Here is an 18093-nt window from a genome sequence, read left to right as displayed (position 1 = left end):
CACTAGTCAAATAGATATGTCCCAAGAACTTCTTTTTAAAAAAGGGCACAGATGGAAATGTGTCGTAGCTCCCACTAAGAAGACCAGCCTCCTGTTTACAGCTTCAGTATGAGCTCAGTCCAAAGTTAGGAAGCCAGACAGCTGGGACACTCTGGAACACATTTGTCCAAACAAAAAAAAAATCACCCTGACCTCCAGAAACCTCTACTGGCCTGTGAGAACAATCCCTTCTCCTGCTAATTCCTGGCAACCCCGATTCTTGGAGGGTCGAGTGATGAACAACATGGCCAGAAGAAAGCCATACACACGAGTTACAAAAGTTTAGTCTTCATGACTCACTCGACGGGGGAAAAGCAAAACAAACTGTAGAACAATGCTGACTGCTCTGTTTCAAGCACGGCGGCAGATGATGATGTCCAATTTGAATTCCCGGAGACTATAAAGATCCAGCATCTGAGTCAGTTTGAATTTCTTTGGTGCTTACTGTAAGGCATCAAAAAATGGCACTGAACCCACAAAGACATGCCTCAAAGCATGCAGAACAATGACGCGTTCACTAGAGAAACACAGCAAGCCAGATCCTAAAGATTTGTTCAGTCCATAGAGATAAATGCAAGGTGGAAAACAAAAAAACATTGATGCCATCATCAAAGTCGCCATCTATTTTCAGAACTAAAGTGGTGGCTGTAAACCTTTTCATTCCTCTCCAAAATGCGAAGACCTGTCAGAGTCTTGCAGTCTGTGTTGTCCTGTGAAAAGCACTTGCTGCGGGGCATACTTGTTCTTTGTCAGAATGAGTTTGGTGGGGAAAGAGGAACTTCTGGATCGGGGAGGCTGAGACACTTTCCGGGCAGACTAACAAAGGCAGGGCTGTTGGATCTACAGCAAGGAAAAGACTAAATGAGTGTCTGCAAGTATTCACTTGGAGCAGTTCAAAAAGGTTGATTGAACACATTTAAGCGTGTGCAGCATTAGCAGGATAATAACTGCAAAAGATACATGTTACACCAGACAGCTGTAAATTAGATGAGGGAGAAAACAGCGGCACGAATGAACCTGCAATTGATGGCGTTTGGTGCGAGTGTGCTAGCTTAACAAACAGATCAACAAACAGAACAGTAACAGCATGTTTAATGTGACTGCGATCACTAAATAAATGTGGCCTTTTGGCTTTTTCTGACAAAATTTTTTAGCAAGGGCAGGAAGTATGGCACATTACAGCCAGACTTTCAGCTAACTGTTAGCTTAACATAGCATATGTTTAGCTGATATTTTTCAGACGATAATATTAACACTAACCCTTCAAATGGAGACTCAGAACGGGGATTCACACGTGGCATGGTTTTTGGTACCAGATGGGCTTGTCTGAGCATTTCAGAAACTGCTGATCTGCTGGGAGTTTCCCACATAACCATCTCTAGGGTTTACAGAATAGTCAGAAAAAGAGAAAATATCCAGTAAGGTGTTAAAGAGAATCGTAAGACTGCTTCATACTGATGGGAAGGCAACAGTAACTCACGTTCCAACCAACATATCTCTGAACGCACAATACATCGAACCTTAAAGCAGATAGCTACAGCACAACCACGCAAGCTCTTTCTTTTAATGTTTAGGTATGACCACAAATATGGGAGTAAAGCTTAAAACCATCCCAAACCGCACTTCACAGAAAAATGTGGCCACAGCTTTTCTAGCAATCGATTAATAACTTTAGTGTGATTACTGAATTTAGTGCAGTGGTCAGTTATAAGAGTGCATTCCTGAAGAATCTGCTGTTACTAAAGTAAAGCACTGCACACATGACTGATCATTATTACCATGGTACCACTTGGTTGCTACTCTAAGTAGTAAACTGGTGATAATATATATGCTAACAAGGGCACGTTTTTTTGGACTTTTGCTTTTAAAGATTGTTATCCCTGCAACCGACTGGCGACCTTTCCAGGGTGCACCTCGCCTCTCGCCCTATGCCGGCTCAATGGATGTTTTCATAAATATGAAGAACGACACCTTCCTCCAAACCCTCTGATTACCATTTCAATTCAAGGGTGGATCTAATTGAAGAACATGACGTTACTAGATGATTTTTAGTGAGAGGTTAATTTGAAGATTCAAAAACACTGGTGCCACTGAACCCAACTGAAGCTAGTTTTTATTTTAACAAAATACTGGAAAGTTTCCACCAGTCCTTGAAACCTAAGTTTACAAGATTAAATCAGTAATCCAAGCTAACCAAGTGCAGGTTTTTGTGTCTGTGTGTGTGTGTGTGTCAGGTTTTGCTTTTTGCAAATTAAAGAAAGCAACAAAACAACAGTGAAAACTGCTGCTTAAGGACTAACAGACACATGAACACTGTGCGAGGCGAAGGCATGTAGCAGCATGCCATGAACCCCGTGAGTGACACTTGCTTGAGTGGGACAAAGCTAAACCACCGCTCCTGCTGGGTGGAGGATATGAAGCCTGCTGCAGGGTGGTGCGACAGGCTGCTTGGCTGGGTCGACACCTTATCTTCTTTCAGCATGCCTGGACCGCCTGAAACATCACACTCTCTTCTCTCCTTCATGATAGCAATGCATGCAATGCTTTGTTCCCCTTTGGAGAGCTGCTGCGTTCAACCTTCCTTATTGAGTGCATCATATCTTTGGATTCTGTTCATCATATCAGTGCTGTTGTATGAAAAAACAACAGGATGCATACACAGTTTCTTATTTGACACAGCTAGGTTATACTATGAGCACTGGTAGGGGTTTTTTATGTATTGGGGAAAAAAGGCCCAGAGGGAGGTCACGATGCTACAGTGTACAAATAGTAAATATATAAGCTGATTTTTTTTTTGAAGGGAAAATTAGATTTCATGATTCTGTAACACCTGCAATTAATTTCTGCTATTACTCCCATTAGACACAAATAAAAAGACATATTGCCATAAAGTGTCAAGCATGAAATCACTCCATCTGTGTTTCCCATCATTACATCTTCAGGATGTTATATGAGGTTTTAGTTAACAGGACTCCTGTTACAGACCCCACAGCTGACTGACAACCAGCCGGCCATTTTATGTTATGCTACACATAAAATTCAGCACTCAAAACTGGACTTTAAATACCAGCGACTTGCTGGCCTGTATCAGGCCAAACCCCTCAAAGACCTCAAACGAAGTAAAGAAAAAACATTGATGAAACAATAACCCATTGATCCAGTAAACCTTTGCAAAAATGCAAAACTAAAAACAAAGGGGCAACACTGTGCATGTGACTTGTATTAACATGCGAGTGATTTACTTCAAAGGAAACATGCACGTTTGCAAAGGGGCGTCAACATAAAATATGCTGCATTGGATGTTTTGTGGAATTCATTCATAACTATATTTGTTTTGTACATTGATATTTTCTGCCACGATCTATTTCATATGAAGAAACTGAGTCTACAGTAAAGAGGAGAAAAGAGTTTTGGAGTCAGTCCATCTCATCTAATTAAGCAGAATTATCAGTGTAGTTTCAATAGGTGGGTCGTGTGGCGGTATGCCAGGTGTACGCAGTCCTGGGAGACAACAGCGGCTCGTGTGCATGAATCAAGAGCACTTCCTCCAGGATAGAAAAACATTCAGCTTTTCAAGAGGCAGTATGGGACTCATTTTATTTTTCAAGGTTCATCGAGACCACACATTACTTTTAGTTGACAAAACACAAGAAGATTGAATTTTTGCAGTTTGACAGTCCACTCATACATAATTTACAGGGACGTAAACCAGAAGGCGATCGAGGAAAGGCTTTGAGCAGCCTCCAAAAACAGTCAGCCAGCTGTTTTCCAGGATAACACAAACATACAAAAACATTACAAAACTTTTATACCTTCGGTGGCTGTTCTTGTTTTGTGGTTGGAATAAAAGGGATAGTACAGTCCCAACAGTCCTACTCCAGTTCACAACCTATGTGATCCATCCATCCATCTTCTGCTGCATATTCAGGCTCAGGTCAAGGGAGCAGCAATTTAGCCCTCCCACACCCCGCCACCTCCTCTGTCTCGATCGAGGCATTCCCAAGCCAGCCGAGAGACATAATCTCTCAAGCATATCCCGGGTCTGCTCTGGGGTCTTTTCCCAGTGTGACATACTCAAAAAACCACAACTACAAGGTGCCTAGGAGTCATCCAGGTCAGATGCCAGAACAACCGCATCTGGCCAATTTCAGTGTGAGGAGTGGGAACTCTACTCTTCCTGGACAACTTCCACTCGCTTTTAATCTCATTGTTTCGGTCACTACCCCCCGCTTGTGGCTGTAGGTGAGGGTAGAAGCATAGATCAACCAGTAAATCGAAAGCTTAACTATCATGCTCATCTCTCTCATTTTCTCACTCATGAACAAGACTCCGAAATACTTAAAGTCAGTTGGGGTTGGGGTGGCAACTCATTCCCAACCCAGAGTGGATGCCAGCTGAGAACCATGGCCTCAGAACAGGAGGGTCTTATTCTGATCCCAGACTCTTCACACTCAACTGAAAACCGCCCCAGTGCAAGCTAGAGGTCATAATTGGTTTAAACCAACAGAACTACAACTGCATTTTGTCAGCAATGCAAACCAAGGTCACACTATATATTGGTAATAGATAGCCCAAAACAACAGGTCCAATACTCTGTACCTGAAGCCCTCACTGGGGGAAGTGGTCTTTTCCAAGGTTTTCTCCAAGTCCACAAAACACATGTAGACAGGCTGGACTATATATCAGTTTAGATATCAGTGTAGTTGCTTTGTGAACCAAAGTAGAACCAAACACATGATGTTGTTACTTCTAAGTTCCAATACTGATGCGATCCAATATTAGCAAGTTAGCCGTCAGCAGTAACAAACAGGCAGATTTCATCATCTCTAAAATATTGCTGGGATAGTTTTTAATACTTCAGACTGAAAGTGGAAAACATGTTGTCATTCTGTTTGTCTTTCACCTGCTGGTGTGTGGAAAGAACGCGGCGCTCACTTCCTATTTAAAAGTACCCTAAAGCTTGGGACATGTTAATAAAACAGTTGTTGAAACATAAAAAAGCTGCAGATATTTTCAAACCTTAGTCACAGACGCTCAGGAAGGCACACACACTTACAACAGACACTAAAGCAAACAGCAAATCTTCCACGAACTCCAATTCTCACATGGTCTAGTACCAAAATAAACATGGACTGAAACTGACAGCTTAAGTACTGTTTATAAGCCAGGCATTTTGTCCTGGAAAGGGCAAAAACAGTCTGGCTGAGATCCTGGATGGAGTGGTGTGCGGGGCTGTACAGAGGACAGTCAACTGTTGCTAATGCTACACCTTCACGCCTCGGTCAAAAGGTGACATCATTGGTTGTTATAATGTCAGCAATGAATATAAAACCCTTCAAATAAATTCTATAACAATGACAGAAGATTGGAGTTTTTATATCCACCCACTAAATGTATAATAATCTGTAGACTGTCAATACAAACTCTGTCCAGTTAAGGTATGTTTGATCCCTTGTCAAGGCTACATCCAAATTACTGGAAAATCTGCAAAGCAACTTTGAATTGATACACATTTCCTTCCACTATCATTACACAAACATCAGGAGTCATTGCTGGGGTTAATTTTCCAATCTGCAGTCAATTAACTGCAGCAGAACAGCCGACTGAAACCGGCACCAGTGAAGCTTTTATGAGGACGAATGAAATCAGTGTAAAACAAAAGATGTTTTTACTTTAATGATTTTCTCTAGCAGTATTGCTAAAACACCAGGTATGGAGTACACTTAGCAATATACATATATATATGTATATATAGAGAATTCACCCCACCACCACACATCTTGATTTGGATGCAGAAACACAACAAGACCTCTGGGAAATATCACACGTATGCTTCTTTGCATGCCACCAAATTACATCTCTTGCATGATCCTCAGCTGGAAGAAGAGTGGCTTAAGTCACAGGTTTCTGAGCCAGAAGGTTGGTCCATGTCTCACTGGGTGCTTTGCTCTTAGTTTTCTCTTTCCCTAGCAGCTTATTTAGGTTTAAATACAGAAAACGTCTGGCTTAAGGCCCGATAAGAGTTGAGTTTGCGATGACTCTAGATGTACTGTATAAATATACAACACTCATCCAGCCAGTCCCAGGTGCATTTAAATGTGACCAATTTAACAAAACGTCAATATTTTATGCCTTATGAATAAGAAAAGACTTTTTTGCCACAACTTTTTATATCTAAAGTTTCCAATCATGCCGTGATTTATTCTGTTCCTGTTGCACTTTGTCTTTTATCAATATCCAAACTTCTTCCCCTCAGAAACTTGGTGCATGGACTGCAGCATGTTTAGATTTTTGGGAAAATAAACTGATCCAGAAGCAAATGAGGCATGCAAACACTTAGTCACTTGTAAATGATTGTTGGACGTCTGAGCAGAACATTAGTTTGACAATATGTAACTGCAGAAGAGTGCCCAGGGGAAGTGTTTTCCTTTATTGCTACCCTTTATTTTTCCTTTCTATAATCTCAGCTGTTAATCATCACTCACTACACTTTAGAGTCCCATATTTTGATATTGTTCTGCTGTTATTGTCTCTTCTTTCACCATGACGGTCAGAAAAGATGGGCAAGTGCCTGGTTTCTAGGCCTCCGCCCTTTCTCGGTTATCCTCTCAAATGTTTCCCAACGCAAAACAAAACTCCTCCCACCCAAAATCAAAACTATTGTGCTTGTTCCACTCCTCAGCTTATGATCTATTTCTTACATGGTGGAGTCCCTCAGCTGAGTCTAAGGGAGGAGCAGATAACAGCCCGACTGTGGTCTACTGGCTGCAATCATCTGTGGAGAGGGGATGTTTCTCATGAATGGAAAATGCTTGTCATCTTTCACTGACATCCAAATTTGCATAGCTTCAACCATCACAAGTCTCCTGGTCCTCCATCTGACCATTTCAAGCTTACTCTACAGACATGATTCTTGCCTAGGAGTAATCATTCAAACTATGTGATAGCTCAGGCAGCGTGTTTTAACAACTGGATGTAAAGGAACTTTTGAACCAATAAGAAAAAAGCTTAAAGAGTAGCTTAACTGCACTGGGCTTCATTAACTAGTGGCCTCTTTGCTTTTTGTTTCCGAGCCTATTGAACTCCGTGTGGCTCTCCAGCCCTCTAAAGCCATCAGCGTGAGCTTCTCCTCGGACTAAAAGGGGCGGAGGGCTGAGCGACAAGGGTCAGGCGTGACTAATGCAAGAACCTGGTGCTGCTGTTGGATGCTACTAAGCGGGGGTGGGTGGGACGATATGCCATGGCCCGCTGTTGCCACATAGAGGGCAGCACAATAAACCCAGCCGCGGTTGCCGCCCCTCCCTGTCTGTCACCCCCTCAGACCACCCCCACCCCCTTCATCCATTCATGGCAGCTTCTTTCAGCAGGTCATTCAGTGGGGCCGGTAAGGAAGCTAGCTCATTCTGTCCGTTCTGAAATGTGCAATGTCAGAAAAAGGGAGAAATGGTGGGGGTGAGATTCCGAGGAGGCTTAAAGAAGGAGAACAACTAAAGAAGACCGAGCTGGAATCTTCTGCTTTGAATCAGCGGGCAGTTTGTGTTGGGAATCACCTCCGAAGCATGACGAAGAGAAGAGGGAAATGTAGCAGCACTGCAAATGCAAAGGAATTTGAATTTCAAGTGTTGTAAGACTCAACATAGTAGTGGCCACAGGCATCAAATAATGACAATCTGTCACAAGATTGTGGCCACAGCAACACCGCTTTTACACACTGTTTTCATTTTAGCTCAGTCTTTGTTTCCAGTTTAATTAGCATCTGGTTTAGGGACGAAAAACTTCTTGATTAGGCTCAGAAAACGATTTGGGCGATGAAATAAATTAAATAAATTCAAAATATGAATGTTCATCCTTCTCAACATTAAACCTGCTTTGAATCTTTGTACCAAATTGGACTTGGGCTGTGGTGAATCTTTGCAGAGCCTACGATGTACCCTACCCAGCATTCATGCTTGTGCGTGCTGTTAATTACCTTGTGGTCATGTCCTAGTGTTTCATGCGGTGCCAGTCACAACAGAAATAAAGAAAATCCTTTGGTTTTTTTTCTGTTTGTTTGTTTTTCCCTCCTGGGCCCTTCATTTTTGTTTTAGTCAATTTTCTTTTTTTTTCAGAGTCCTTCAATTTTTCACTTCTTTGTATTTTCCCCCATATTCAGTTCAGCTTAACTCAATTCAGTTTTATTTACATGGCGCCAAATCACAACAACAGTCGCCTCAAGGCAGTTATATTCCAATAGTTTCGGCAATCTCCCTCCAGCAATCTGCTGATATATGTGAGTCCTCATATCGAGGCGATGTTATTTTCTTACTGGTAAATTCAAAACCTGTGGCAAAAAAGAAGTTGGGTGTGCACGGGAGGAACTGACAGCACTGACCAGGCCAATCACCTACAGTACATTTCCACTGTGGTGTGCATCGTGGCATAGCTCACATCGTAAGGTTTAAAGGGGTCTGTGTTTATGACATAGCCTACAGCGCAGATTTAACACAGTAGTATAAATCCTCTGTTACGGGATTAAAAAGCATCCATATATAACACGTTGGAGGGGAAACCTGCCCTGACCCACAGTGTAATGTTTTGTGCATATACCTCTGATAACTTTGACTAAATTCCAATACTGGAATAAATAAGAGAATGCTCATCTGTCGTCATTTCATCTCCAAAGTTTCAGCTTTCAGGCATGAAACTCTTTGATGGCCAGCATGCATTTTTCTTCACAGCTCTCATTTTAATGTGCCTCTGAGTGTGCGCTTGTAGGTCTGCAGAGGCAGCTGCTGGCAGCGTGATGGATGAAGAGCGGCATGTTGGAGCTGGAGACGTCCACAGTCGCTGCACCCTGTAAGCTTTTTAACCCTCTATCAGCCTCTTCCAGCCCGTGAAGAAACCTCACTCCCAGCATCCACAACGAAATGAAATTCCACACACAACCGCAATCTTAGCACATTAACAGCCTTCAGCAAAGGCTTTTAAATCAGACCACATCATTACATGAGTCAAGACTCTCTCTCACGCTCTCCTTCTTATTCCCCTATCGCACATGCAGACACTCTCCAGGCTCCGGTGGAACATCTCTTTTTCCACTCGGAGAAAAGCAGCAGAGTGAAAATTAACCCCAAAATCAGCGTCAATTTTGTGAGAGTGCCCCTGCTGAGTGTATCTCTGGGTGAACATCCAACATACAGAGCCACAGACTGAAAGAAAAAAATAACAAACCCTAATGCACTCACAGGATGTTGTGTAATTTCGCCCAGATGTGTTCCACAACTCATCTAACTAATAAAGAAGAAGGGAATGTTTCCACCATTGCTCTGATCTCAGCTTCTAGTGGAGTTGCTGAGCCACTTTCAGAGGGCCTGCGAGCTTTCCTACAAGTGAATGGTGCATTATATCATCCCAGAGGACCTACAGAGAGTGGAAGAGTCCACCTGCACTCTGTTAATACAGGCCTATCTAAAGAAGGGCAGGGGCTGCTCCTTCCAGCAGATTTGAGGTCAGCCTACGGCAAGGGAAGCACCTCACCCAGATATCTAAAAATACTGTCCCACATACAGTTTTGCTGCATCCAGCTCAAGCAGAAGATGGACTGATGAAGGACTCCGAGTGTAGTGCTGGTTTCGTGGGCATTCTTGTAATCTGTCTACCTCTAAAACAAGCTTTAATACCAGGCGAAGGAAATGAGCCGTCAATTTAATCAAAGCTCTGAGCCTGGAGCGTGGCAGGATTCGTAAATGAGACTGTGTGAGAGTGTAAAAAACACGAGCAGCACGTGCATGCCCCTGTGCACAACATCACACACGCAGCTGATAGCATCGCGCGCTCTCTCTCCCAAACAGGGCCATACATTCCTGTAGCCCTGTGGTCTGCACTCACACACACATGCGAGTTGAATTTACAGTCACTGTCAGCAGTTGAACATTTCTCTAACCACTATCTGATACGTGATGAAGATCTGCTGCCAGCAATAAAAAAGCCCTGGGAAACACGAGCTGGCCAGCGCGAACAGAACCGATGCTGGCACGAACTTCTTCCACTGAGGGCAAACTGATGCGGGATGGGCTGAGATTACAGATTTGTGTGTGTGTGTGTGTGTGTGTTTGTTGGGGGGGGATTCAGGTGGACTACAGTAGGGATATTGTTTGCACAGGAATCCTGATTCTCCATTATGGACTTTGTCTTACAATCAGGGGCATCAACAGGATGAACATCTAGGTATCCAACCTGAACCTTAAATAAAAGTAAGAACTGTGAAAAATTGCACATGGTTGACACTTCCACCTTACATGTCAGAGTGGGAACAACAAGAAAGAGGAAGCTTGTTGTGCTTCTGCACAAGCTGAATTAGTGCGAAAACACGAAAAATCAGCCGAGCTCGGAGGCAGTGCATAAGAACATGCAGGAAAAGCAAAGCAATTAAGTGAACCTTGTAGTAGTTGTGAAATTATTATAATTAGTATCAAATCAAGTCTTTGATCTACTCGAAAGGGAGTAAGTTAGTAGGTCATGACAGCCTTCTTTAGGCTAATGAATTCTTAAAATAAAAAGGAGACAGGCTGTCTGTCCACTCTTTTTTTTAGAACACACAAGTGGATCTCTGCAGCAGCAAACAATGAATTCTGCGCGTAAAACAAAGTCGATCTCATGCAGAGGATAACCAGCTGTCCACCTGTGTCTGCATCATTTTCTCCTGCACGCTTTGCAGACGAGACTTATGCACGAACTTGACTCTTTAAGGCACAGATCTCAACTCGGTCCTAACAGGTTAATGCCTGATGGCTAACGCGGTCTCCTTACCGTTACTGGCTGTGATCTCGGCTTGCACATTCCACACACACTGCAAAACTAAAACAACTCCAACAAAAAGGTCGAACGTCTTCACAGGCGCCATATCCAAGTTCCCGCTGCCGATTTCTGCTCAGTATCCCGATTTTTTTCTTCTTCTTCGTCTTCTTTTAGAGTCCGTCTCTGTCATGCACAGACACCGCTCCCCCGAGAAGACTCCGTAACTCTCCTGCCTGTCCTGCTGCTTTTAAAAGGGAAACCTGCCTGCGCTGCACTGAGCTGTTTTTTTTTGTTCCAGCGTGTGCCACGCCGCGCGCTCCTGGACAGTAAACGCGCTCTCCGCCTCCAAAATTAAACAAAAATAAATATCAGCAAACAAAGTGGCCGCATAAATGCGAATCTCAGTCCTTGCACTGTAATGTCATCCCACAGGACGGAGATGCAGAGCGTTAGTCAGACAAATAAAGGCTAAATATGCGCTCCTGGAGAAGAGTGCGCTCTCGCCGTCATCAACTCAGAGCCAATGGCCCTTCTTCTTCTGTTTGATGCTCCGCGTGTGCAGGAGAAGCTGAGGAGGCAAACCCAGCGAGCTGTCGCGGACACAGGCAGGTATTTGAGTGATGTGGGAAAATATTGCGAGCAGAAATACTTTGGAGGTTCAGGATGACGCATTTGTCGACTGAAGGCTCCCGGTGGACAAAAGGGACTTTCACTCAGAGGGGCTTGTTTTTATGAAAGATGCAGCAATAGACACAGCAGACTTTGGCTGTACAGAAGTACAGACTGGCTCTATTTTTAGTGTCCGTCTTACTTCTTTTCCTCCTCGTGCATTTCTTTCAATTAAGAAAGATCTGTAGACCTCTTCTGTCCCATCGCTCACCTTTCCCCTAGACTCAGGTGATTGAACTGCGAGAGCGCCCTCTTCAGATACATAACATTAACACTTTTGTTCTTTGGAAATAGCTTACTTCTTCACTGATGGTGAAAATAAATGAAATAGAAACCTGACTTTTTCTGTTTAAATGCACATTATCGTGTCCTGTGACTAAATATGTGGAAAACTTTTAAAATCATAACTGATAAATAAAATGAGCTATGCATTAGCTCCGAAGTGATGTTACTTAATTACACTTAATTAACCTTAGGCATCAGTTAGATCTTAGCTCTAGAGGTAAAATTCCATATTAAATCTCCAGTAAACAAAGTTGCAAAATACTACAAACAAAAATCAAAATGCACTGATTTTAATTTTTAGTAAAGTAGAATGAGGAGCTTGGTTGTAGGATCATTAGCCCACCCATTTGGGAGGAGCTGATAGTAGAGCCATTAATTCTCCAGGTAATAAAGAACTGGATAAGGTGGTTTGAGCATCTGACTAGGTTGCCTCTTGGACACCTTGGCATTTCCTGCTAGGAGGAGGCCCAGGACACGCTAAAGAAGTCATATCTGTATACTGACTTCGGCAGAGTACCCCAGCCCCTCAGCTTTGGCTGGGGAGAGGGAGGTTGGAACGTCATTGGTCTGGTGTCTCTGATGAGACTGCTGCATTCGGGATCTGGATCCATATAAATACCCAAATGGATGGATGGATGCACTGATTTGCTGTGTAAAAAGTAAACAGGAATAAAATCACAAATCCAGAATATTTGGAAAATCAGATTTTACAGCCTCACAGTCTCAGCAACAGAATAGCAGTACCAATTTTTAGGGAGGTAATGTTCTGATTTTCATGTTTAGAACTACATGATAACACCAGAATGTTTTTCTTCATTATATTCAGAATTTTCCCCACACACAGATATATCAGCTGATAATATCTTCCACCAGTCAGGCTCTATAATTTTCTATCTACATGTCAACAAGCAGTTCTAATATAATTAGGACGACTTATAAAAGCACCAAGCTGCTAGAAACACGTTAAATATGTTTCCTGAGCTGTTTCACCGCAGGCTCTTCGGCCCCCAAAACATATGATTTGTGGTAATAGCTAGATGTAATTCATAGAAAAATATTCCTTTCTAATTTTCACAGCATTTGAATCCAGACATGCGAAACCAGAAGACGTACGTTGATGATGATCCCTCTCTTGGCTGTGTGTTTTTCGCTTTTCCCAGAAACAGACATTTGAGGGCAAGAACTTGGAAACCTTTCATGAGAGGGAAGGTTTCTTTTCTTTTTTTTTCCAAAGCACCTTTCTTTGCTCTCGGGACTGCTCACTATACTTGTTCTTTTCTCATTGCTTAGTTGGCACTCCTCTTGCGCAGGAAGGATAACTTGGACCACATGCTTGTTCCAATTAAGACACTCGCTGTGGGAATTCAGAAGCTGCCCTAGAGTCACGGAAAAGCTTAATATAAAGAAGAAACTTTTGCACAAAGGACCCCATTATAATGCATTTGGCTGCTTTAAGCATCTTGAACATTTAAAGGTTTTTTTGTGTGTGACTACAAACCTCAGTGGAAAAAAAGATGAAAACAGTTGTAAAAATCTGAGAGCACAAATATTTTGCACAACTCAGGCCCCTTAAACGAAAACAGATCAATAAATACCAATTAACTCTATAGCTTTGTCAGTAATTAGTCATTATCTTGATTAGCCTCCCTGTCCACTTAGATTCATACAGAGCAGCATGTGCCAACAGTGCAACAGTGATGAGATGGGGATTTGTTTCTGCACTAAATACATTTTACTGTGGCACTAAAACAATCAGACTTTTCTCTTAGAATCATCACTTTCCCTTTTTCTCTAGAAATATTTCTGAAAACATGATAATCAATTATAAAATAGTTAAGAAATGAAACAGATGGAAAACAGTAAAAAATATGAGACATGTGCAATAAGTCCAGATCTCCAGATATCATGTTTTAAGCCTTCTTCAGTATCAAAGTAACCCATTGACAGCTGTACCATCATGATGACATTGCAAAGACAAACTGATAATTGCTAACTGAACATATTTAATTGGGCCAAAATGGCGAAGTGTAAACAAAAATCTTCTAGTTTACTTCCCTGAGACATTAAGCAATCCACAGTTAAAGCTGCAAGAGAAACTACCAGGAAAGGTCAGGAGTAGGAGGTGAACTACTGCCTAACTCACAGCAGTCAGTGAAGTTTTTTCATTCAGTGTCTGTATTACTTTTAAGAATAGGGACAAACCTGTTTGGATTTATGTCAAAAACGTATACTGCGCTGAAATAACACGTGAAATGTCCTTAAAAGTAGTGTGTGATGAAAATGGCATAGAAAGAAACTGATCCAGGTAAGGTATTTGATGGACTTTAGTTTGGAAATAAAGAGAAATAAAGTTAACATTTGAATGCTTAATATATTTTCTATTTGTAAGGCTCAGTTACGGCAATGGCATGTGTCATCAGAATCAGCATACTTTATTAATCCCTAAGGAAATTATGTGGGTTACAGTTGCTCCAATACAGTAACAGAAAGAGACTAAACTATTTGACAGTACAATGTGTTGCAGATGTATTGTCATGTGCCATTTATGTGGCCCAAAATCATTAGTGAGGCAGGCTGAACATTGTATCGTGCGGGCCTGAAATTAGGTGGAGGTGTGACTGACTTGCAGAAGCCAGTGTGGCCCATAAACTGCAGATGTGGGGCACATCTGGGCCAAAAATTCATTTTGATCTGGGTACCATGATCAACTTTTTTATATTTCAATTTTGTGTTATAATCTGTATATTTCTTTATTAGACCTACTTTTATTAGTATGGGTATTTTGTAATATGTTGTATTATTTAGTATTGGTACTTTAACTTGTTTGATCTGGTCCTGTAGTAGAGAGATCCTTCAGACGCTTAGTTTCTTAGTTTTATAAATGGAGGTCATTTATGTGAAAAGGGAAAGCCCATCTCTGAATCGAGGAGGGAGCCTCTTTCACCATCTTACAATGCTGTGATTGCAGCCATTCCCCAACTCTCTGTGAATGGAACCAATGGCCATTGATCAGTGGTTGTTGATCAATGGTCATGAGAATTTGCATATTAATGATCAAGGAGCTGACCTCCCAGCCCACTGTTCAGCAGTGGTGCTAGTTTCAGTCATTATGCAAATGTACTGTTTATAAGATTGGGGAAACCTGCAGTCAGCTGAGACTAAAGAAGTCACTTGGGTGAGTGATGAAACGTTTCTCCCACTGAAAACGCTACATCCAGATGAACAGAATCAACTTTCGGGAGCTGAGTTCTGTTATTTGTCTGAGCACTTCACTTTTAGGGATATGCAAAAAAAATGACAAAAAAAGAGGAAGAATGTTTTGACATGCATTTTCTCTACTTTCCTCTAAAACAGCTGTAGGAGACATTGTTATGATCATAAGACTCAAATAAATTTCTGCTGACAGCACCTGTCCACGATTGTGTCACATTCATTTTCTCACATAAATCCCAATCACCCTCGGCACGATTGGATCAAACACACACCCCTTCTCCAGCTACACGGGCTTACATCAAGTGACTGCAGCGCGAACACCAACAATCCCACCCAGGTAGGGATACACAACGCGCTGCCCCGTGATGTATTCCCTCATAAAAGGAGATTATTGCTGACACGTGCAGTGTGGCCATTTAAGCCATAAAACATCTGTTAATCAGATGCAGTCCGGTGTCACGATGCCATGTGATTTAGCTCCTGAGGCTCCACACATGCTCTGCAGCTCTAATCGTCACAGCACTCGAGTCTCAGCAGCCACAGCTCTGCTGCTGTAATCACTCCCTTCCCCAACTTCTGCAGAAACAAGCTGACCACTCTGAAAATCTCCCACAGCATCCTCCTTCAGTATCTCCCTAAGCCACCCCCCCCCCCCTCCCCCCAACCCCTTCCAGTGTGACATAAAGCAGGATCAGACACAGTCACTCAGTGAACTTTTGCTTGGCTGCACACCACACCACACTTTGCCTCTCCAGGGGGACTTTAAAGAGCATCAAAACGTCTGTGACGAAATCAGTGAAGTGAAATGGGAGGAATCAAGAGCTGCTGGTCTGAGGGTGGTGGAAAGTGTGAATTTTCCAGCGAGTGTTTGTGCCTAGAGACGGTCCCCACATGTTGAGTTGCAGCGCAGCATGTCACTGCAGCATTTATGATGTTTGGCCACTTAAAGCTGAGAACAAAGAGGCCGTGTGGCAGTCAGACACCAACAAACTGAGAAGAACAAGCGCTGCTCTGTTTTGGCCTTTCCATTAGAGCATTGCTTATTATTACCTTTTCCGTCTCGCTGCAAATATTAAGGAGACCCGAAAGCACACAATAATTGCGCTTTGCTTTGAGTGGAAACTTGAAAATGCTTTGCTCTATTGCACAGTCGTATTTAGAAGTGGTGAGCCTGGATAACAGGAAACTCATAATCACATGAATCAGACAGACAGCCTCGCCTGTGGCACAAACAAACCTGAAAATGCACACAAATGCAATTTAAAAGTTCAATAAAGAAACTGTTTATGCTTGTTTTTCTTCTTCTTGTGCGATCCCCCCCATCCCGGTCCATCCCTGCTCTGTTAGGGAGCAGGGATGGACCATAAAACTACACCTAAACAGCAGGGGCTTCGAGCCATGTTTATGTCATGTGATTAGGTCCCCCTTGTAAACAGGGGCAACCATGTCAACATCCAGTCTGTGAAAACACATTGGTGAATTTGTACTTTTAGCACTTCACAATAAGAAAGCGCCAAACAAACATGGCTGCCACAGTTCAGTCAAAACAACTGATCAGCAACATCATCTCTACAGTCACACAGCTGTGTGTGTTAAATTAAACATGGTAACTATGGCAATCTTTCCCATCCTTTCCATCCATCCGACCACAAATAAACATGGCGGCTGCTTTTTTCCACTTTTTTCATGCATCCACTAGCTAGCTAGTTTTTGTCTTTTTTTCTTTTTTTTTTAAACAAAACCAAAAAACAAGAAAAGTACCTTTTCCAGACCAATATTCAACAAAAATCTAACCTGAATTCATGAGCATATTAGATAGATAGATCCTCCCCCTGCAAGTCACATGGTTTGTTATACATGGACGCTTTTTAAAGAATATATGAACGTTATCTCTGGAAACAGCTTTCAGGTGATTGGATAAAGCACCGATCTCTCGAGCATAGGCTACCTTTAGCCAATCAGATCAATTAATCAGGATCTGGTGAGGAAAACCAGCTTGCAGTCTGAATAGCTTTGCAAGCTAGCAGCAAGTTCATATAGCCAGCTTGGGCATTAGAGAATATCATTAGAAAATTACTGCAGTCTTTGTAAGAACACTTTATGCATAAATGCAGGCAGTCACATAAAATAAGAGAAGATGAATCATCTGTTGCTACAGAGCTTAGCTGCAAACGTGACCTTTAGTTCCTCAGAGGAAGCTGATTTGACCACACAGCTTGTGATCTTGCAAGACTGTGACCTTGTGAAATCTGTCTTCACAGGCCTCACGGGGCAATCATAACATCTGAATTGTGACTCATTAGACTTGACAAACTGTACGGCTCATCAGGATTGAGATGTCAGAGGCAGACTACCTGAACAAACAACGTGACTGAACAGTGGTATTTGGAGCGATGTGAAGAAAATAAAATATCAGTGTCCTATAGCGTTTCCTCTCTTTACGAGTTCTGTGCAGTAGAAGCTGTCAAGGCCACATTGCGGAAGTTAACAGAAGAAAGACAGCAAGAAAAAAAGTGTTTTTATTTTGTATTTTTGTACAATACAGGTTAAGGCCTCAGGCTAAGGCATTTTGTGGATAAGCTGGTTGTTGAAGTCTGCTTTTGAAAGCAACCGTAATCACTGCAACAGGACAGGAGTCACTATGATGTCACTCTGCAGCTCCACTTATCTCTATAAGAACTCTATAAGAAGGCTTTTGTTGTGCATTTTTCTCTGTGTTTGTTTTACATACCAGAAATGTTTACTGCCAGCTGCTGCACGCATCTGTGATTACCAAAAGACACTGGAGGCCAAATCAAAAGTTAAGAAGAGAACGAATAAAGGGATGTGAGTTATGTGCAAGTCTTGACTCACTCTTCTTCTTTTGTCCTCCACATGTCCATTTTCCTCAATATTGTAAGGTCACACAGCACACTATGGTGAAATATACCAAATTTTCATGTTGGGGATAATCTTGTTTGTACAAAAAATACAATTTTAAGACTTTAAAACAGTTATCTTTGGCATTATCTTTGACCTTCAGAAAGGCTGGAGAATGATTGCTCAAGACCAACATTAGAAGATAGTCTGGCTCCTTAGAGGCAAAATATAAAAAGAGGGATGGATCAGGGG

The 18093-nt window shown here is 42.2% G+C and overlaps 1 protein-coding gene across 1 annotated transcript in view; it reads right to left on the bottom strand.

Annotated features, from left to right (window-relative positions):
• The window catches only part of plxdc2 (plexin domain containing 2), a 103136-nt gene extending 91476 nt beyond the window's left edge, over window positions 1-11660 (bottom strand). The window contains exon 1 of the mRNA XM_039617464.1: window positions 10828-11660. Coding sequence (XP_039473398.1) covers window positions 10828-10921 — 94 coding nt within the window. The 5' untranslated portion in view covers window positions 10922-11660. The remainder of the gene's footprint in view (window positions 1-10827) is intronic.
• Window positions 11661-18093: the final 6433 nt, after the last annotated feature.

Source organism: Oreochromis aureus, linkage group 9 (assembly GCF_013358895.1).
Source record: "Oreochromis aureus strain Israel breed Guangdong linkage group 9, ZZ_aureus, whole genome shotgun sequence".
Taxonomy (NCBI): Eukaryota; Metazoa; Chordata; class Actinopteri; order Cichliformes; family Cichlidae; genus Oreochromis; species Oreochromis aureus.
Note: the sequence above shows the minus strand (reverse complement) of the source record. Positions and strands in the feature narration are given on the sequence as shown.